At 44.2% G+C, this 22,426-nt stretch overlaps 1 protein-coding gene across 2 annotated transcripts in view; it reads right to left on the reverse strand.

Annotated features, from left to right (window-relative positions):
• Nucleotides 1–22,426, reverse strand: part of SYN3 (synapsin III) — a 511,134-nt gene that overhangs the window by 436,322 nt on the left and 52,386 nt on the right. For both annotated transcript variants that reach the window (XM_001366239.4, XM_056798821.1), the window contains one exon: nt 21,623–22,106. In XM_001366239.4, coding sequence (XP_001366276.1) covers nt 21,623–21,933 — 311 coding nt within the window. In that variant the 5' untranslated portion in view covers nt 21,934–22,106. The remainder of the gene's footprint in view (nt 1–21,622; nt 22,107–22,426) is intronic.

A 22,426-nucleotide genomic window follows, 5' to 3' on the forward strand; every position in this document is an offset into this window, starting at 1 on the left:
CTTCCTTCCTCCCTCCCTCCCTCCCTTCCTTCCTTCCTTCCTTCCTTCCTTCCTTCCTTCCTTCCTTCCTTCCTTCCTTCCTTCCTTCCTTCCTTCCTTCCTTCCTTCCTTCCTTCCTTCCTTCCTTCCTTCCTTCCTTCCTTCCTTCCCTCCCTCCCTCCCTCCCTCCCCTCTGTCTTAGAAACAATACTTGGTTCTAAGGAAGGAGAGTGGTAAGGACTAGGCAATTGAAATTAAGTGACTTGTCCAGGGTCACACAGCTAAAAAGTTTCTGAGATTACATATGAACCCAGGACTTCCTGTCTCCAGGCCTGTGTTCTAGCTATCAGTTCTTTAGCTGTAATGCAAAATGCCAGATGAGGGCATGCATGTAAAGTGATTTTGAATATCTATGTTCACTATGAAAATGCCAGTTAATCTTCTTATAATTCTTATCTTATTTGATAGAGTTCAGATAGAGATGGTGTTGGGACAAGTCACCACCCTACCCTTATTTTGTGATAATTAATGATCAGCAGAATAACTGCACTAGGGTCTAAAATGACGTTTTCTAAATACAAGCCCTGAGACATCTACTCATCTTCTCTTTTTGGGTCCACTGCCGACATCCTCAGGACAACTCTGGAATGGAAAGACCAGCAGGGATCACATATATCTCAACTGATTTCCCCATCGTTTTGACTCGTTGCACTAGAAGCTTTATATTTCAGGAAATTTCCATTCCATATAATTTGGAAGGTAAATGTATTCAACATGACATACTAATGATAGCTATTATCAGGAATGATTATATAAATGATTGATACTGTAGGTATCCCTATAAGGCCAGCTAGGTGGTATAATAGATAGAGTCCCAGGTCAGGGGTGAGGACGAGCTGAGTTCAAATCTGGTTTTAGATCCTGACAAGCAGAGGGACTCTAGGTCTTTTCTTCATCCTCTAGAAGTTCTCTGTCACCCCCAGGATCAAATAAACTATCCTGTTTGGTGTTCATAGACCCTCATAACACCCCCCTCCAGCTTTCAGTATTTTTAAACCCTTACGTTCCATCTTGGAATCAATATTAATACTGGTTCCAAGGCAGAAGAGCAGTAAGGGCTAGGCAATGGCGGCTGGTTAAGTGACTTGCCCAGGGTCACACAGCTGGGAAGTGTCTGAGGCCAGATTTGAAGGCAGGCTCTCTTGTCCTTAGGTCTAGTTCTCTATCCACTGAGCCACCCAACTACCTCCTTTCCAGTGTTCTTCCATCTATTCCTCACTTAAAATCAAGACATCTAGCCTTGATATTGTTAGTTTTCCTTAAAACAAAGGACAAATCACATCTTACTTCTCAAAGTATATATACCCTTTGATCTAGAAATATCAGCCTCCAGACTGTTCCACAAGCCAGACCCTCCATTCTCTTGGCTCCAGGCATTTTCTCTGGCTGTCCCCCATGCCTAGAATTCTCTCCCTCCTCATCTTTACTTCCTGGCTTCCTTTATGTCTCTCCCTTCCCCCCAAATCTCATCTTCTATAGGAAGCCTTTCCTAATCTTAATTAAAGGCATCAATTTAATTTTTAATAATAATTACAATGAATACAAATTAATTCTAATGCCTTCTCATTAATAAATTCCTATTTTTCCTGTCTATAACTTGTCCCTATGAATTAGTTTGTCTGCCCCAATAGATTGTGAATTCCTTGGGGTCGGTCTGCCATTTACATCCTATTTTTTATCCCCTGTGCTTAGAACGATGTCTGGAACATAGTAGTTGCTTAATAAATGTTTGCTGACAGACTGATTGGTAATTGTAATAAATCTGATATAAAGGAATAATTTTGGCTCTCAAAGGAGAAGGGTTTGAATCAGATCAGAGGATTATAGATTTGGAGGGAGTTTAGAGACTATCAAATTCTACTCCCTCATTTTACTGATTAGGAAACTGAACCTTAGAAGGGGATCATATTTCTAGATGTAGAAGAAGAGTTATAGTCCAATCTGCTCACTTTACAGATAGGGAAACTGAGGTTTAGATCTATGAAATGACTTGTCTAGGGTCACACAGTTAACATGTGAAACAGGATGTAAATCTAGATCTTCTGACTGCAAATCCAGTTCCCTGTGCACTCAAACCTGCTGCCTCCCAAAGGTTCAAACACATGCATATTTGCCCTCCATGGGGCAATGGATAGAGCGCCCTGTCTGGAGTCAATGAGTTCAAATTCAGTCTTAGACTGTTCCTAGCTGTGTGACCCAGTTTGGCCTCAGTTTCCTCATCTGTCAAATAAACTAGAGTAGGAAACGGCAAACCACTTCAGTATATATGCCAGGAAAACCCCAAATGGGGTCGCAAAGAGTTGGGAATGACTGAAACAAATGACTTCCTCTCCAACTCGACACTGCAGTGCCCAGGACACTTCAGGATCACAGACCTAGAGCTGGTAGGGCCCCCTGAGGCAGGCCAAAGGCCCAGAGCAGGGAAATGAATTGCCTTCAATTACCCAGGTGGGAACAGAGCTGGGTGATTGATTGCTAAGAAGTGTCTGAGATTACATTTGAACCCAAGACCTCCTGTCTCTATCCACTGAGTTACCTAGCTGCTCCTTCCCTTACTATTTCAGTGCTTACTAGTGCCAGGCACTGTGCTAATTGCTGGTGATACAACCAGAAAAATCTAGACTATCTGTTTTCAGTTTAGAGGGTCATCCTCACTAATTGGGGGAAATAATATACAGAAGAAAGTTCAGCTGCAGGACAGATGGAAAAGTCTAGTCAAGACACATTTATTAAGTGCTCTCTGATGATTACTAGTTGTGTGACCCTGGGCAAGTCACTTCACCCTCTTTGCCTCAGTTTCTTCATCTATAAAATGAGCTGGAGAAGGAAACAGCAAACTACTCTAGCACCTTTGTCAAGAAAACCCCAAACGGGGTCATGAAGAGTCAGATAGGACTGAAATGAATGAAGAACATCAATTCTAGGGACCAGACACTTCTTCCTATTGACTACCTATTTATCACCGTGGTCCTTTCCAACTCAAAATCATTGGTTGTAGGGTACTAAAAATGGCGGTTGAGCTCTGCAGAGATAACTGGTGGAACTGTGAGAACCTGGACTCTTCCCTTTGGTCTTTGGACCCCCAGGGCCTAGCCTAGCACCTGGCACATAGTAGGTGCTTAGCAAATGCTTGGATTGATTCTTCTCCCTTGAATCCTCTGATTCTGAGGCTCAGGACCTAGAAATGCAAGGAATCGAAGAGGAACCCATTTAGACCACAATCCTCATTTTACAGATGAGGAAGCTGAGGTCAGACTCGGGAAAAAGATTCATCTAATATCGGTTTATAGGTAGGAGAAGAAGGGCTGGGAATTAAATCCAGGTCTACTGATTATGAATCCAGCAATCTTTCTCTTGCCCCGTGAAGATGGATGGTTTGTCTATGAAAAAGTGCATGAGGAGGAGAAGTGGGGAGAAAATCATTTAGCAAAGTTTCTTCCATCCATATAAACCAAGCTCAAGCCTTGCCCCCTGCTCCCCCCCTCCATTACAGAATCATCTGATTTCTCTAGCCCAGGATTCTGAGAGCAAAGCTCTCCCCCAAGAGCCCAGGGCAGGAGGAGGGGGAGGCAGGAGGGAATAAAAGCCTGGGATGCCCCCGCCCAGAGCAGGGTAGGAATCAGCTGGAGCAGCCAGCCCTTAGGATTGGATGGCCAAGGGACCTCACGGAGAGAGGTCAGCACTTAAAAAATTCCTGGAGTCAAAGGGCCCAGGGGCTTGGGTGCTGCACAAGGCCTTCCCTGTATGCCCCTATTGTTCCCTAGATAAAAGGGGCCGGGCTGGGAAACAGAAGCCCGTCTCCAGGCTACTGGCAAATCCGCTGCGGAATGCCCAGCCCCCTTCCCCCCTACCTTGGTCCTTCTCTTGGCACCCGGAATGGCCTGAGCTGATGTGGCTGCTAAGGCTGGGTGGTGGAGTTGAGAGAGAGAGAGAGAGAGAGAGAGAGAGAGAGAGAGAGAGAGAGAGAGAGAGAGAGAGAGAGAGAGAGAGACAGAGAGAGAGAGAGAGACAGAGACAGAGACAGAGACAGAGACAGAGAGACAGAGACAGAGACAGAGAGAGAGGGAGAGACAGAGAGACAGAGAGAGAAAGAGACAGAGACAGAGAGAGACAGAGAGACAGAGACAGACAGAGACAGACAGAGACAGAGAGACACACACAGAGAGAGAAAGACAGACACAGAGAGAGAGAGAGAGAGAGAGAGAGACAGAGACAGAGACAGAGACAGAGACAGAGAGACAGAGACAGAGAGACAGAGACAGAGAGAAAAAGAGAGACAGGGAGAGACAGAGAGAGACAAAGAGAAAGAGAGACAGAGAGACAGAGAGGGAGATGGAGAGGGAGAGAGAGGGAGAGGGAGATAAAAAGAGAGACAGAGAGAGAGAGAGACAGAGAGAGAGAGAGCAGGGAGGAGAGGGAGAGTAGTGGGGAGGAGAGAGAGGGAAACAGAGATACACACAGAGATGGAGAAAGAGAGGGTAAGGAGGTGGAGAGAGAGGGAGAAAGAAAGACAAAGAGACAGAGAGAGAGAGGGAGGGAAAGAGAGAGGAGAGAGGGAATAGTGGGGAAGAGAGAGGGATACACAGAGAGATGAGAGAGACACACAGAGATGGAAAAAGAGATAGAGAGAGTGGGGAGGAGAAGAGAGAGACAGAGACAGACAGAGGGGAGGAGAAGAGAGAGGGGGAGAGAAAGGCAGAGACAGAGAAAGAGAGAGGAAAGAAGAGAGAGAGACAGAAAGAAAGACAGAGGAAACACACACAGAGAGACACAGATAGAGAGAAGGTCAAACAACATGGACCATGGCTGATGGTGTTTTTTTTCTTTTTTTTTCTTTCATTTTTTCATTAAGGAATGAAATGAGAGGGGGTGTTGTAGCAAGAATGGGCAGGGCCACTTTTTCCTGTGACATCTCTGATTCCTAGTCTGGATGTGGCAGAATCTGTCTAAGTCTGTGCCTCAGTTTTAGAGCTTAGTAAAAGAGCCTTAAGGGATTAATTCCCCTAGGGCTAATTGTAAGATTCTAAGTCTAGGAGGCTAATTATCTCAAGAAACTCTAAGAGATGGGGAAACAGATCAACTTTTCTCTTCCACCTCTCCTTGCCTTAGCTTGGGGTGGAGAAAGGAAAGAGAGAAGGAAGAGGCAACTGGGAATCCTTAAACACTCTTCACTCACTCTTTGCCAGGATTCCCCTTTGGAAACTGTCCCCACCTTGGGGTGGGAGAGGAAGTTAAGCAGGGAGACACCCCCAGGAGCTTCATGGGCACTGGCTACTGGCAGTGATGGACAGTTTTTTCAACCAGCGGAATGCCAAGGGCACCTGCTACTAGACAGATACCCCAACCAAAGAGCCCAAGCTTGGATTCACACATATTGGCTATTTTCCAGATCTGCCAAAGTCACCCATTTCAAAAAATCGCCTGTTCTCCCCAAATTGAAGAATCTGGGCCACTGTTAAATCCGGGAAGCTGCCTGGGTCTACTGGGTGGCATGTTGCCCAATCCCCTAGACACCACTGTGGGCCAAGTTAAGGAGGAATAAAAAGTTATTTGAGTCTCAGGGTTTGGAAACTTTTTCTTTTTATAACCCTTACCTTCTGTCTTAGAATCAATACTGTATAGAGTTTCCAAGGCAGAACAGTGGTAAGGGCTAGACAATGGGCAGCTAAGTGACTTCTTGCCCAGGAAGTATCTAAGGCTGGATCTGAACCCAGGACCTCCCATCTCCAAACCTGGCTCTCAATCCACTGAGTCACTCAGATAGCCCCAGTTTGCAGACTTTTGAAAATGTGTGCAAGAATTTCTTTGGTGCCTTCAGTGGTGCCCTGGGTTGGAAATGTATTCAAATGTCTCCAGCCCCTGGCAAAGCAGTGAAATGCTAGGGATGGAGGAGAAAAGGGTTAGAACAAGTAAAATGCATAGGAAGGAAGGTGAACTCAGTAAATTTTCAGCCACAAACATGTCAGGAGAACCTCCACATTTCAGGGAGTAGGAGTTTGGTGACCACTAATTCCTCTCCTAACTTGCCCAAGGAGGCTCAGGCTCTGGAGAGACAATGGGGAGGGGGGTAGAAAAAGAAGAGGTTGGGACCGGAGTCCTGGGGCCCGGGGGTTTGGAGCACCCATCTCTAGCTGGAGGGGACCCCGGGTGGCATCCAGAATGACTACTCCATTTTACAGATGAGAAACTGCAGGAACAGAGATCAAATGACTGATTGAAGGGTCCCAGGTTTGGAGCTGCTAGTCCCTTAGAGACTGTCCATTCCCAGTCTTTCATTCTACAGTATCTTCAGAGATGGGACAGAGAAAGGGGAGCTGATGTAGTGGAGAGGGTGCTGGACTTGGATTCAAGGAGAGCTGGATTCAGATCCTGCCTCAGATATTTGCCAAGTCATTTAGTCTGTTCCAGTCTCAGTTTTCTCATCTGTAGAGTGCGGGTAATAGTAGTACCTATCTTCCAGGATCAAACAATTCATAAACATTAAGTAGTAACTATGGGGGGAGAAATCTATGTTAACACTGGTAATACAAAGAAAATGTAACAGCCTCAGCCCTCAAGGAGTATGTACATGTGTGTGTGTTTGTGTGTATTTTTATATATGTGTATATAAACACACATATAAATATGTATAAACACACATATAACATATTATATAAACATATATAAAATATATTATATAAACACATATATAAATATATTATATATAAACACATATAAAATATATTCTATATATGACATATATAGAATATATTATATATAAACACATAAATTATATTATCTATATAAATACATATAAAATATATTATATATAAGCACATATATAAAATATATTATATATAAACACATATAAAATATATTATATATAAACATACATATAAAATATATATAAGCACATATATAAAATATATGATATATAAACACATATAAAATATATTATATATAAACACACATATAAAAATATACTCCTAAAATAAATTATATATGCATATATATGTATATATATATAAAGAATAATCTTCTCTACCAGTGGAATGCCAAGGGCACCTGCTATCAGACAGGTATCCCAACCAAAAAAGAACTCAAGCCAGGACTCACACCCATTGACTACTTTTTAGATCTGCCAAGGTCACCCACGTAAAAACCTCAAACCAAACTTCTCAAACTTCTCCCCAAACTGAAGTCTGGGAAGCTGCCTGGGTACACTGGATATATGCTAGGTGTATATATATATATATTTATATTATATACATTATATATGTGTGTATATACATCCATATGTCTATATACACACATAATTTTTATTTTTAGCATAATTTGAAATAAATTATATATATGTGTGACTATAACCTGCACACATCTATACACACACATGCACATACACATCCTTTTGCAAACTTTGAAGAACAACCTAAATGTTAGGTCAGCTATAAATTGAGAATAATGCTTAATGAATACATAAATAAGTAAAGGACTCACTGACTAGAAGCCCTCTGGCCCAGTTCCTCGCTTTTTTAACTGGGGAAACTGAGGCCCCAGTTGCGATGGCATCTGGCCAAGATCCCGGTGTTGCTAAGGAAGAAGGCTGGGGTAGAGACCCAGACCTCTGACTCTAGGAGATTTCTTTCCAAGTAGAGGCTGGACTCCAGATCAGAAGTTTTTGTTCCAATTCTGAGGTGGCTAGAAGGGTCTGTAGGGTGATTCTACCCTGACCCTTTCATTCTACAGATGAAGAATCTGAGGCCTGGAGGGAAATTAGATGATACCTAGAATTACACAGGTCAGAGAGGATTCTGCTGTGCCACTCAATACATTTAGCCCATTCTCCCCTTGTCCCCCTATTTCTGCAGGTAAAGAAACTGAGTCAGAGAGAAGGAAATGGGCTTGTCTAAGGTCATTTGGCTAGTGAGAAGAACTAGTATTGGCCTTCTAACTCCAAACTCATTACTTTCTAGATGAGAAGCCTGAGGGCCTGAGAGGACCCCTATTAATTGGTCTAGACCAAAGTTTCAAGAGTGTGGGCAGTCCCTGAGAGACTCTCCCTCTACCAGAGGAGATGGATGCCTTCTCTAACACTTAAAGACTCAGGAAGTTGCCTAGGGCATTGAGAAGTTATGACTTGCCCAGGGTCATTCAGCTGGAATTCCTCAGAGGCTAGACTTGGACTCAGGTCATCTTGACTCAGGCCTAGTTCTCTATCCATAACCACTATGTGTGGCCTTTCAGCTGCTTCTTTGTGGAAAGAGGAGGAAAAAAAAGTTTTCTACCTTCTCTTGGGGGAGGATATTTATTTCAAAGGACTTAATTTTAGAGGTGGAGCTCATGAATATTTTGATCTTTGGAGAAATCCCTCCTGCCTGCAGTATGCAAGCTGCTTGACATGCCCCATCAGGGTGGGTCAGGCGGGCCTGAGGTGGGAATTTTCTTCCTAGGGTGAGGTCACCGGGAGAGAGCCAGAGCTTGGCTGCCTTGGAGTAACATGGAGTCCTGCCACCCCATTTCCTCATGTTCCCTGCTGCGTGTGCGTGTGAGTGCGTGTGTGTGTGTGTGTGTGTGTGTGTGTGTGTGTGTGTGTGTGTGTGTGTGCTTGTCTGGAATCCTGTTCCCTGGCAGCAGGCTCAGCCCTAACACAAAGGGATACTGGGATACTGCCCTGTCCCATGGTGGAAGGGGGGTGAGTAGGTAAGGCAGGCTACATCTGGTCCAGGAGGCCACAGCACGGAGGAGAGGGCAGGATCTCTAAATCAAACAAGGACTGGCTACCTGCTCTGTGATAGGTAGGAAACGGTAGGATGAAGCAGGAAGAGAAATGGCCCTGGGGGAGACTTGAACTCAGGCTCTGACACTCTAGCTGTGGGACAAATTATATATTCTCTCAGTGCCCACAGGAACCTCTTGAAGATTAAGCATTGCTGGGGCTGTTCTCCATTGGTAGATGGAGTTTCCTTCTGAAGGTAGTAGTCATGTTCTATAGTCTGATGGAACCCACAACATCTAGAGAAAGAAAGAAAAGAAGAAAGGGAAGAGAAGGAGGAAGGAAAAGAAGAAGGGAAATACGAAGGAGGGGAGGGAGGGAGGAAGAGCCAGGTGCTGAGTTTGTTCCAATTGTGCGATCCTCTAAGTTGTCGAAGAATCCTACATTCTAAATGTTGTAAAGGAGGTTTGGGGAGGAGACATGAATTCTAGTCAGATTATTTTAGAAGGAAAGGTTCCCTAGTCTATTCTTTCACCTTATGAAGGGATTTCCAACATTTTATTACGTAGTTTTGACAGAATTCAGCCCCAGGAAATCTACTACTTCCCAGGTATTGCCATCTGTCCTGCTGCAGCCCCACCATCCTTATTTCAAACAGACACCCTCAGAACCAGATCTCTGGTAACCATGTCCCTTCCCTTTGGGAACTCATCCCCTCAGCTTTGGAATCCTGCCCTGATTTGTGAATGAATGAACGCAAACTTACCTGACCCGTTCTATCTAGTTAGGCCCACATCATGGCTCACATCCCATCCAACCATCCACAGGAAACAGTACAAGCATCCTGCCATCTGCATTGGTGCTACTCGCATCTGCACCCTGGGAACGCAACCTCCCACTTTACAGTTCTTGTTCTGGAAACAGTAATCTAATACCACTATTGATTCTTTTTTTTTTAACACTCACCTTCCACCTTAGAATCAGTACTGTGTATTGGTTCTAAGACAGAAGAGTGGTAAGGGCTAGGCAATGGGGGTCATGACTTGTCCAGGGTCACACAGCTGGGAAGTGTCTGAGGCCAGCTTTGAACCCAGGACCTCCAGACTCTAGGCCTGGCTCTCAATCCACTGAACCACCCAGCTGCCCCCTCCACCATTATTGATTCTTGAGAAGGTCAGACAGATCATTACTCAGTATGTCCATTAATAATCCCCATAACTACCCCAAGCCAAAACTCCCTTCCCTAGCTATCACTCTCCTTTGGGTGGTGTTTCCATTTATTGGAATAGAAACCTCCTGAGGGCAAGGATTATTTCTCTTTGGGGGTTTTATTCCCAGAACCAAGCACACTTGAAAATATTTAATAAATGCTTTCCATCCATCTGTCCACCCATCCATTTCTTCCAAAGCAGTCCTTGTCCCCCAAACCTTTATTAAGTGCCTTCACTCACTCATTTATTCAACAGCAGTGTGTTCTGTTGGAGGCACTGTATTTGAGAAATGCCACTGGAAACCTGCAGCTGGTCCAAATGAAAGCAATGAACATTGAGTGGCCTGGAAACCATGACATAAAATAATAACTCCACAATCCCATAGTGCTTTTTTTCCCCTTACAAAGCATTTTCTTTACAAAAGCCCTATGAGATGGACAATACATTCCCCTCCCCCCTTTTGGTTCATCAGATGAGAAAATAGAGGACTGAAATCTTCACTTAATGGCCTTTGGTCACACACGTATATACTGTTCTCTGTGTGTGTGTGTGTGTGTGTGTGTGTGTGTGTATAGCTGGGGAGGATCCTATATTTCTCCTCCCTTTCTCAAACCCCTATAACAAGTGGTCTATACTCAGTGTTTCAATTTATCCTCAATTCCTTCTCAATTCTGGAATTTGACTTCTAACCTCATCATTTCACTAAAACTCCTCTCTTCAAAGCTACCATTAATGGCTTAATGGCCAAATCCAAAGGACTTTTCTCAATCTGCATCCTTCTCTACCCCTTTGAAGCTTTTGACACTGTTGATCACTTGCTCCTAGTTATTTTCTCCTCTATGGGTTTTTGTGACATTGTTCTTAGTTCTCCTATCCATCCAATTATTTCTTCTCAGTCTCCTTTGCTGCCTCATTGTCCTTATCATATCTCTTAACTGTGGTATCCACAAGGCTCTGTTCTTCACTCTTGTCTCTTTTCCCTCTACAGTTTTTCAATGGGTAACTTTATCAGGTCCAATGTCTTAATTATCCCTCTGCAGATGATTCCCTCCCTCCCTCCCTCTCTCTTTCTTTCTCTCTGCCTGTTCATCCATCTTTTCTCCTTCCTTCCTTCCTTCCTTCCTTCCTTCCTTCCTTCCTTCCTTCCTTCCTTCCTTCCTTCCTTCCTTCCTTCCTTCCTTCCTTCCTTCCTTCCTTCCTTCCTTCCTTCCTTCCTTCCTTCCTTCCTTCCTTCCTTCCTTCCTTCCTTCCTCCCCCCCCTTCATTTCCCCATCCATCTATCTATTTATCTAACTAGACTAACTGGGGGAGAGGGAGATCCTTCTTCTCTCTTATGACCTCCATTCCCCCTTCTGCACTATATCTAAATGTCCTGGAGACATTTCAAATTCAGCATGTTTAAAACTAGATCTAATTATCTTTGTTCCCAAACCTCTTCTTCTGAACTTCTTTATTAATGTTGAAGGCACTACTCTCTTTTCACTTACCCAAATACCAATGTTAGCTTTATCCCCACATCCTTCTTCTCCCTCACCCCATGTGTTTAATCAATTGCCTGTTCTTGTCACTTCTACTCTTAGGACACTCTTGCATTTGGTCTCCTCCTCTCTACTCACACACCCTAATTCAGGTTCTGACCAGCTCACACCTGGACTATTACCACCATCTCTTCCCACTCTTATCCACCTTCCCCACTGCTGTCAAGGCGGCTGTTTCTAAAGCTTCAGGTCAGACCATATACCTTTCCTGCTTCAGATTCTTAAGTGGCTGCCGCTAAAGTAAAACATAAACTACTCCAATAGCCATTTTAAGATTTTCACAATCTGGCACCAGCCTCCCTCTGCAGGCCTGTTGTGCACCACTCCCCTGTATGCTCTCTGTGCCAGCCAAAGTATCCTACTTGCTGTTCCTCATATATAAAATGAGAGCTCCACCTCTGGGCAAGCTGTTTCCCTTGCCTAGAAGGAATATCCTCCTTGTCTACACTGTTTGGAATCCCTAGCTTCCTTTAAGGCTCAGGACAATGGTAATCTCCTACATAGCTGATCCACCTCTTCACCCTCAAGTCTGTTGAAATGATCAGCTTTCTTTGTCCATCCATCCATCCATCCATCTATCTATCTATCTATCTATCTATCTATCTATCTATCTATCTGTCTGTCTGTCTGTCTGTCTGTCTGTCTGTCTGCCTATCCATCTGTTTGTCTATCAATCTATCCATCCATGTCTGTCTGTCTTTCTCTACCTATTTACCTATCTATCCATCATCCATCCATCCATCCATCCATTTTCTCTCTGTCTCTGTCTCTCCCTCTCCCTTCTCTGTCTCTGTCTCTGTCTCTGTCTCTGTCTCTGTCTCTGTCTCTGTCTCTGTCTCTCTCTCTCTCTCTCTCCCCCTCCCCTCTCTCTCTCTCTCTCCCCCTTACTCCCTCCCTTGTATCTCTAGGCTCTGACAAAATGACTAGTATAGACTAGGTATTTAATAAATATTTGTTGAATAAATGAATATTAAGCCTGAAGAAGAGACCATGGCAATATGACAGCAACTGTCAAAGAATTTAAAGTCCTGCCATATGGTAGGCCTGCCATAGTTGTGTTCTGTTTGTCCACAAGGGGAACACCAGAAGGAATAAGAAGAAGTTGCAGACAGTCAGGTTTGGGGTCAATGGAGGGTAAATTTTTTTCTCCATCGGAGCATCCCTAAGTGGAATGATTTGCCTGAAGGCATAGTGAGTGTCTTCTGATTAGAGAGCCCTTATAGAAATATCCAGCTGTTCAACTGTCAGGGATGTAATAGAGATTCAGGTCGAAATCTAGGTTGGCTGAGAGATCCTCTGAAGTTCCTGCTAACTCTCAGAGACTGTGATCCTGTTTGAGCTGAAATTTGAGCCCAAGTCTTATGACTTTGAATTCAGTCCTCCCTCTTTCCACGTACCAGGCTCTTTCATAATCAATGAACTTTTATTCTAAGTAAGATCAGAGGAGTGGAAGAGACTTAATAAGCTCTCTGGGCCAACCCCCTTCTTTCTACAGGTGGTAAAACTGAGATTCAGAGAGGGATCATACTCTAGACCTGCCCTGCCCCTTCCTAAATGTAGGACTCTGGCCAAAAAGCTCTCAGCCCCCTACTCTTTCTTACATACAAAATGAAGGATTCAGGCTAGATCATCTCTACATCTTTCTTAGCTCTGGAATCCTCTGCTCCTAAAAACAGCAGTTAGGGAAGTTTGGGCCTCTCTCTGAGAAGGGACTGAGGCTTTACTTAATGCCTAATTAGAACTGGCGTTTGGCTTGATCTATGGAGCACTGGAAACCTTTGCTCTCCTACTAGCCTGCTGTAGCGTCTGAAATGATCCCATTAGGCCTGTGAAAGATTCTTTCCTTTAGGTTAAGGCATTGCTGGCTGAAGGAGTTTCCATGAACAACCATCACCACAAAATAAAGAAATGTCTTTACTATTTTTTTACATCCTTACCTTCTGTCTTAGAATCTATACTGTGTATTGGTTCTAAGGCATAAAAGTGATAAGAGCTAGGCAATGGGGGTTAAGTGACACATCTAGGAAGTGTCTGAGGCCAGATTTGAACCCAGAACCTCCATCTCTAGGCCTGACTCTCAATCTACAGAGTCATTTAGCAGTTCCCGGCAAATAACTTTAAGAGAAATAATACATCGCACACTCTCATAGGCTTCCCTGGGAAGTAGTAGGTTCTCCCCCACTAGAGGTTTTCAAACATAGACTGGGGGGCCCAAATACTGGGCAGGTAGAAGGGATTCCTATTTAGGGCCAGACTGGGCAAGTCAGCTTTCGAGGTCCCTTCTGACCCTGAGACTTTGTGCTGATGAATCATTTACGGCTTACTTTTTAGTCTCTCAACACAATATGGAGGCAATCTTGGGGTATTGCGAATGGTGCTAGTGGAGGGTGAGTTCTGACAAGGACTGCCATTTGGAAAGAAGGCTCTATGTATGTGGAATCTACCAGAATTAGATTCAACCAGACACGCTTATTTATTTTATTTTTTAACCCTTACTGTGTATTGGTTCCAAGGCAGAAGAGTGATAAGGGCTAGACAATGGGAGTTAAGTGACTTGCCCAGGGTCACAAAGCTAAGAAGTGTCTGAGGCCACATTTGAACCCAGGACTTCCCATCTCTAGACCTACCTCTCCATACATTGAGCAATCCAGCCCCTCTCCACAAACAGACATGTATTAATCACTTCTTATTTGTCAGATGGGAGCAGCGATGTAGGGGTTAGAGAGCTGACCACAGAGGCAGGAAGACCTGAGTTCAAATCCTTCCCCTGATACAAGAATGACTGTGCTGTTCTAGGCAAGTCATCCAACTTCTTAGTGCCCCTAGACAACTCTCTATGACTGGAAGTTATAGGACAGGGAATAAGTACTTTAACTGGTGAAATCCCAAGTCCAGAAAAGCAAAATAAAGAGATCCTTCCAGTAGTGTGTCAGGCACTGGAGATTCAAGGCCAAAAGTGAAATCCTCCCCTTGAGTTCATTACATTCTCCATGAACTCAACAGGCATTGGCATCCCAATTAGGCAGAAGATCGGAGATCTTAGATGGAAGAGGAGAGGGAGGGCTCTTTCGGAGGTGCCAAGAAAGGCTTTAAGGGAGTCTTGAAGGAAACTCAGGATTTTAAGAACTAAAAGGGAGGAGGGGGAGCCTTCCAAGCAAGGGGCACAGCCAGTGCAAAGTCTGGATGATAGGAAACGGAGAGCTGTGCTAAAAGAACAAGGAGAAGGCCAGTTTGGACAGGAAGAGCCCTAGAAGGAAGTCACTTGCTAGGAGGTTGGAAGGGTAGATTGGGGCAGGTGGTGAAGGGCTGTCAATGGGAAATGAAGTTTACATGGAAACCCAATGTCCATAGCAGGCCATTTGAGTTTATTGAGTTGAGGGAATGCCTGTACTTGAGGAAAGATTCCTTTGGCAGTTTTGTGGAAGACGGATTAGAGAGGTATGAAAGGAGTCAATTAGCTTAGGCTCTAGGGGAGAGGTGGTCACCATCTGAATGATCTGAGGATTAGCCTAGCTTAAGTTCAGAGAAACTTATCACTGGGTTGGCTGGAGGGAACAAATATTTCACCTTTGGGAATTCTCCAAGTCTGTCTAAGGAGCATTTATTAAGCCCCTACTATGTGCCCGGTGCCGTCCTGAGTACTAGAGATGAAAAGAAAAGCAAAAGCCCCCAATCCCTGCCCTTGAGTTGCTTATATTCTACTGGGAGAGGCAACATACAGACAGCTATGGATAGACAAGTCATAGAATCGAAAGCTTTTGGAAAAGGGATGGGCATTAGCTGCTGTGGAGACTGGGAAAGTCTCCTGAAGATGGTGAGACTTGACCAGTGGGTAGAGGAGGGGCTGGAGGGCAGGAGAGAACTTGGAATCCAAAATCTAAAATATAGTAATTTTAAAAATAGCTGAAATGAGTTGACTTAAAGGAAGACAAAGAAACTAAGCAGTAGTCGTGTGGAGGGATAGAATTCCAGGCATTCTGGAGGGACAACCAGTGTAAAGGCAAGGAGATGGGCGGCTGGGTATTTGAGGAAAGCCTGCAGCTAAGCCTATGTAACTAGATCATAAGCTGTATAGAAATAAAATATAAGAAGGATGGAAGTCTAAGAAGGGGCCTTACCATGAAAAGTTTTAAATGACCAAAAAAGAAATTCTATTTCATCCCGGAGGGTAACTGGGTAGCTAGAGGATGATAGATGGAATGCCGAGCCTGGCTTCATGAAGACCTGAGTTCCAATTCAGAAGCCTCAGACACATATAAGCTGTGTGAACTTGGTTTAGTCATTTAACTCTGTCTCCCTCAGTTTCATCATCTGTAAAATGAACTGGAGAAGGAAATAGCAAACTGCTCCAGTATATTTGGCAAGAAAACTCCAAATGGGGTCATGAAGATTCAGATCTGACTCAAATGACTGAATAAGAAGCTCATTGATCAGAGGGACATGGTCAAATCTAGTCTTCAACATAAATGAAAAATCAACTTGGCACCTGAGTGGAAGATGAAGTAGAGCACAAGCAGGGGGACTAATTAGGATGCTATTGCCAGAATTAATGAGGGCCTGAATTAAAGTGTGGGTTGTGTAAATGGAGAGGAGGGGATATATGAGAGCCACGATGGGATGTTAGAAAGATCTGAGTTTGGAATCCAGTGTATGGAGTGAGCCTTGGTGACAAGGACAATGGTGATACCTTCTTTAATAATAGGCTAGTTTGGAAGGAGCAGGGAGCAAGGTTTTTGAGGAAAGCAACCAAACTATGGCTCTGGGAGTGAGATAACAACTTCAGAATTTTGGATTCATTGAATTTGCAATATTTCTAAGACATCCTGTTCAAGATGTCTGAGGTATTTGGTAATGTGTGACTGGTGATCAAGAGAGGTAGCAGGACTGAATATACCAATCTGGGAATTATCCACATAGAGATGCTACTTTGACCCATAGGAGTCAATAAGACCACCAAGTGGAATGGTATTAGGTGGAGGGAGAAATGGACCCAAGATGGTGGTAGACAGAGTCTTAGGAGACCTTAAAGGAAGTGGCTCTTGTTTCAGTGAAGTAAGAGGGCAGGACTGCCTCCAGAGAAGTTGTCAAAGGGCTCTGTAGGGACAGTTCAAGGGCTCTAGGAATGGAGAGGGGCAAAGAAGAATAAAGAAAGCTGGCTCCAATTTCAGATATGTTAGGATTCCACTTGAGACTATGTTGGGAAAATCTCCCAATTAGGGAGAAAGAGAAAAAGGTGATGAGAACAGAGAGAGAAGAGAAAAGGAGAGAAAGAGGCAGGACTGGCTAGAGAGCAGGAAGCTGGGGAATTTTCCAATATGAGATTCCTCCTTCCTTTACCTCCTGGAAAATCAGAGGTAAGAATTGGTCATTGTTCCAATGGAATAGTGGACATTCTGGGAACAAAGCCATGGGTGAGGTAGAAGGAGAGGACAGTCAGCATTCCAGAGCAGCCGGTCTCACTGGGGCTTTGGAAGGAGGAAGGCAGGGCCATGTTGAGGCAGGCTAAGAACAGGGATGTTCTTCTCATGTAGGAGACAATTTCACATCTATGTCCCTGCTCCACCCACTGCCTATCCCCAAACCTCAATCCAAGGTGGGGCAGCTTTTCCAAAGCTGGTTTGCTGTTTGTTCATATTTAGGGTGTTGGATTGGAAAGAACACACGCTACCAACTCAGTCATACAACCTGTATACACCCAGCTTCCTAAAGCAGCCTGGGGGAAAAACAGCTGAGCATAGAAGCCCCAAGAGGCTGTTTTACCACTACTGAGCCAAACCAAAAAGAATGACCACTTTTAAATAGAAATAAGCTCATGAAAATAGAAACCCTTCAACTTAATATCTACCACAAGCCAGCTGATGGGCATGCTGACTGAGGACCTTTCAGAGGAGTCAAAGGTATAAACCTCAAAGGGGGCAGTGAGAAGGAGAGATCAATGGCAATGGCAAGGGAATGCTCTCACCATCGTCCTCAGGCTACTTTCATGCCTGTCCAAAGGACTGAAGGGCACTGAATTGTATATGACGGAGTAGAGAGAATATTAGATGGCAATCAGTATAATTTTAGATTTTAGAATCTAAATAAATAAATCAATCCAGTTCAAAGGATTTAAACCTGGCAGGGAGCTTAGCCCACTCCTCTCATTCTACACGCAAGGAAAGTATGGCCTATGGACCTCCCAGCTCCGATGCTTATATTCGAACACCCCCCCAACTCTGACATTCCCTGTTCCAAGACTCTTTCCAGCACTGACATAGTCCATGTTCTAAGCTCCTGCCCAGTTCTGACATTCCTTTTACTCGAGTTCATTCAATATACCTTTAAGCCTTCACAGGACCTACTGTTGCCAGATATCCTGACTACTTAAGATTTCGTCTTTGCTGCCTAGGACCGAGGCCCCATCTGGCGAGCATCCATCCATATGACAGTGTCTCAGGTCTATACAGAAATTTTCCCACAGCTACCTCCACCCTACCACAGAGATCCACACATCTGGGCATGAATAACAGGTCTGAAGAGTCGATCCCAAGCATGCGCCCAAGATGGCTGGGAAGAGGAGGTCAAATTCCTCCTCTGAACTTTTAGAGACCCTCAGACCACCCCCAGCTTTGTATTTTGGGTTCACATTCAGTCCACATTAGTTTATCATCTTCTCCCCAGTCCTGCCCATTATAACCTCCCAAAAGAGAAAGAAGGGGGCTGTGTGGGTTGGCTTCTCCCACCTTAATGACTTCTTCCTTGTCACTAACTGCTTGTCCTAAATGACAATGTAGGATTGTTTTGGCAGGGAAGGAGGGGATTGGGAAGAGCTTGGAGGTTAGAGAGCCTGCCCAACTATTGGGCTGACCCATAGGGAGAGCGTGGAACATGCCTGCCATCTGGTGATCCTACTGGAGAAGTGCAATAGCCTTTGGAGAGAGAATTTTCCACTACTTGAAGCCATAGAGTGAGCCGATTCCTTCTCACTCTGCTCCCAGTGACTAATATTCTCTCCCTCTCAAAGTCCCTAGAGAACTTTGAAAGCTGCTGGAACTGTAGGAATGTGCTAACAAAGCAGAACTTCAATGATGGAACCTGCTGGTCACCTCGTGCCGGGGAGCATTTGCAGAGAGCCTTGGAGTGGCAGGAAAACCAGCTGTAATATGACAAAGAACGAGTATTGAATAACTGGTTTAGGGACATTATTATGGAAACTGAGAATGAAATTTGGCGGATCCAAAGCCCCAAGGGCTCCATTGGTACTCTCAAGATGGTAGGAAGGCTCTGCCATGTTGGGTGGTTCCCCTGGGGCCATTGATTGGGAGAACATAGACGAGAACCAAGTAAATCATGTAAGAGGAATAGGCAGGACTATATTTTATGTGCCTTACTGAAGGGAATAATCCAAACTGACTCTCATCACAGGTCCAATGGCATTTTGAAGTCATAGAATCTAAGACTCAGTTAGTTAGATGGCTTCTCTAAGATCATCTGATCCAATAGATATGAGAAGTTGGAACCCCAAAGGCCATTTAACCATTAAACAGCGTTAAGCCACCTCTAAAGTTCAGCTCACCTCTACCAGAAAACTCTGGAGTTGAGGAACTGGAGAGCAAAGTCTGAGCCACTTACTGACTCTGTGACCCTGAGCAAGTTATAGCCTCTGTGTGCCTTGTTTTTTTCATCTGCAAAATGAGGACAATAGAAGCTCTAAGGGCTGTCAGGAAAATATAATGGTAAAGTATTTATAAAGCACTTTGAAAACCTTAAATTAATTATGATGATGATGATGATGATGATGACACAGTGGAAAGTGATGGATTTTGGAGTCAGAGAACTTGGTCTCTAATTCTGTCACTTTTAAAAAAATACTTACCTTCTGACTTACAATTGATACTAATTATGGGTTTTAAGGAAAAAGAATGGCAAGAGCTAGACAACTGGAGTTAAGTGACTTATTCAGGGACACATAGCAAGGAAGCATCTGAGGGCAGATTTAAACTCAGGACCTCCCATCTCCAGTCCTGGTTTTCTATCCACTGGGCCACCTAGTTGCCCCTTTGCCAACTTTTAAATGTGTGACTTTGGGCAAGTCTCTTCCCTTTCTCTCAGCCTCAGTTTTCTGATCTGTAAGGCATGATGAAGGTGGACTAAATGACTTCTAGGGTCCCTTCCAGTCCTAAATTTATGACTTTATTAAGGTTCATACATTGCTAACCAAGTTTTCCCCTGTATTAATACCAAAAACGATCTCCTTTGGCCTTCCAGGCAGCTGAACTTGGAGTCAGGAAGAACTGAGTTTGAATTGGTCTAAGAAATGTATTTATTAGCTGGGTGACACTGTATGAGTCACTTAACCTCTGCCTTAGTTTACTTAAATGTATAATAGGGATAATAACAGCACTTACCTCTCAGGGGTGTTGTAAGGATAAAATAAGATGGTATTTGTGATGTGCTTGGCATAGGGCCTGGCATATAGTAGGCAATGTACATCTTTTTCTTAGTTCTGTCTACCAGGGACATTTTAATGAATTGAATCTATTTTCTAGATAAGGGAGCATAAAAATTTGAAAACAATAGTCACGTCTAACCCAAGTCTTGCCTTCTTCAACCTCAACATCTTCAGTTCCTCAAACAGAGAATTCTGTGACTGGATGTGAGACTCCTGTACTCTAGCTTGTCCTTCCCAAAATTAGCACGCAGAATGGAACCCCATTTTCTAGGTATAATTGACTTGGACAGTCATAATGGGACTATTTATTTTTGGCTTGGGCCTGTGATTTCATAAGTTTGGGGAACTCCCAGGATGCTAATTCCATTCCCTGATACAGATCAACAATTGTCTGGCAACTTAGTCTTAGAGATTTTCCTGGGAGTACTGAGAGGTGAATATTTGGCAAGAGAAATAAATGATATGCTTGTCCCACAACTAGGATGTGTCTGGGGAAGGACATAAAGCAATTCTTTCTTACTCCAAGGCCATCCCTCTATCTACTGTCTACTCTAAGACAGTAAACTGGTTTTGGAATTTGAGGTACTAGGTTCAAATTTAGTAAATAATACTTAATACTTGTGTGGCCTTGGGCAAGTTACTTAATCTCTGTGGTACTCAGTTCCTCAATTATAAAGCAAAGGAGTTGCCCTCAGGGTTTGCTCATTTTCCTTCTCTCTCTCTCTCTCTCTCTCTCTCTCTCTCTCTCTCTCTCTCTCTCTGTCTCTGTCTCTCTCTCTCTCTCTCTCTCTCTCTCTCTCTGTCTCTGTCTCTCTCTCTCTCTCTCTCTTTCTCTCTCTCTCTCTGTTTCTGTCTCTGTCTCCCCTCTCTCTATCTCTGTCTCTCCCTCTCCCTCTCTCTCCCTCCCTTCCTCTCTCTCTCCCTCCCTCTCTATTTCTCTCTCTCCCTCTCTCTCTGTCTGTCTGTCTCTCTGTTTCCCCTCTCTCTGTCTCTCCCTCTCCCTCTCTCTGTCTCCCTCTGTCTGTCTCCCTCCTTCTCTGTCTGTCTGTCTCTTCCTCCCTTCTCTCTCTCTCTGTGTCTCTGTCTGTCTGTCTGTCTGTCTGTCTCTCCCCAAGTCTCCTGTCTGTCTCTCTCCCACTCCCTCTTGCTTTCCATCCCAGTAAAAACTCTAAGACAAATAGGTTTAAGTGACTTGCCCAGGGTCACACAGCTTAGAAGTGCCTAAGGCCACATTTGAACCCATATCCTCACCTCTCCAGACCTGTACTTTATTCACTGAGCCACTTAGTTTGCCTCTCTCTGATTCTATTTCTAGGGACTATAACCTATATCATTCTTAGATTCCCAGGTCAGCAATGCTTAGGCACTACTCTCCTCCTAAGGTCAAGCTTATTTTAGGTTTGTGTGTTGAATGCAGAATCAATGGGCTCTGGGTTAAATGGGGAAGCATTTCAGCATCTTTGCTTCAATCAGTCAATCAGCATTTGCTCAATGCCTATTATGCGCCAGGTCCTGTGGACACAAATGGGAAGAGTAAAACAGTTCCCATTTGGTGTTCTGAGCCAACAAACTGAGAAGGTGACAGTTTGAGGCTCTCTCTTGAGGCTCTGAGCCTCTGTCAGGTCTTTTCCACTCTTCCCTCCGAGTACCTCTAAGGTACAATCAGCTGCCTCTGAAAGATCCCAAATGACAACTTGGGTCCATTGCTTACCAGTCTGTATGCGCATCATCCACCACCAACAGGATCTTGGGTTTCTGGATGATGGGTGTAGGGGGTGCTGGGGGCTCCATCATCCCCGAGGCTGCCTGTGTGGTCTGCTTCATGGCACTAGAGAGGGAACTGAAGAGGCTGGAGCCAGAGGAGGAGGAGGAGGCAGACAAAGGCTGTGGATGCCTTCTCTCCATCGCTGGGGAAACGGGGGAGCTGGTGCAACTGCTGGGACGTTGCAGGTCCATCATGTAGCCGTTGGGCAAGTTGGCCACGAAGCTGCTGTCAGAGAGGCGGCGCCGGAGGAAGTTCATGGCTGGAGCTGGAGAGGACTTGCCCAATGGGGTCCTTCACGGCCAGGATAAGTATACCCAAGCCAAGGGTCAAGGACTACCCGGGCAAGAGACTGGTGAGGAGAGGGCTAAATGTGCCAGGGGGATCCTATAGAAAGTGGCCTCTTTTTCTCAATTTCAGTGTCTTCACTTTTCTGTAGAAACAACCACAAAAAGTAGGGAAAAATTACCTTTTCTCCAACCATTCTGGAAAGCAATTTGGAGTTCTGCTAACAAAGTAACATGTCCATGCTTCTTGACCCAGAGATTCCACTGCTAGGCATATACCTCAAGGAGGTCAGAGACAAGGAAAAAACAAACAAAACATTTATAATATCACTTTTTATAATGGCAAAAAACTGAAAACAGTAAATGTCCGCTGACTGGGGAATGGTTAAACAAATTGTGAGACTATTATAATAATGAATATTAAAAATGCAGAGAAGTAGGAAAAGACTTACATGAGCTGATGCAG

Source organism: Monodelphis domestica, chromosome 5 (genome assembly GCF_027887165.1).
Source record: "Monodelphis domestica isolate mMonDom1 chromosome 5, mMonDom1.pri, whole genome shotgun sequence".
Taxonomy (NCBI): Eukaryota; Metazoa; Chordata; class Mammalia; order Didelphimorphia; family Didelphidae; genus Monodelphis; species Monodelphis domestica.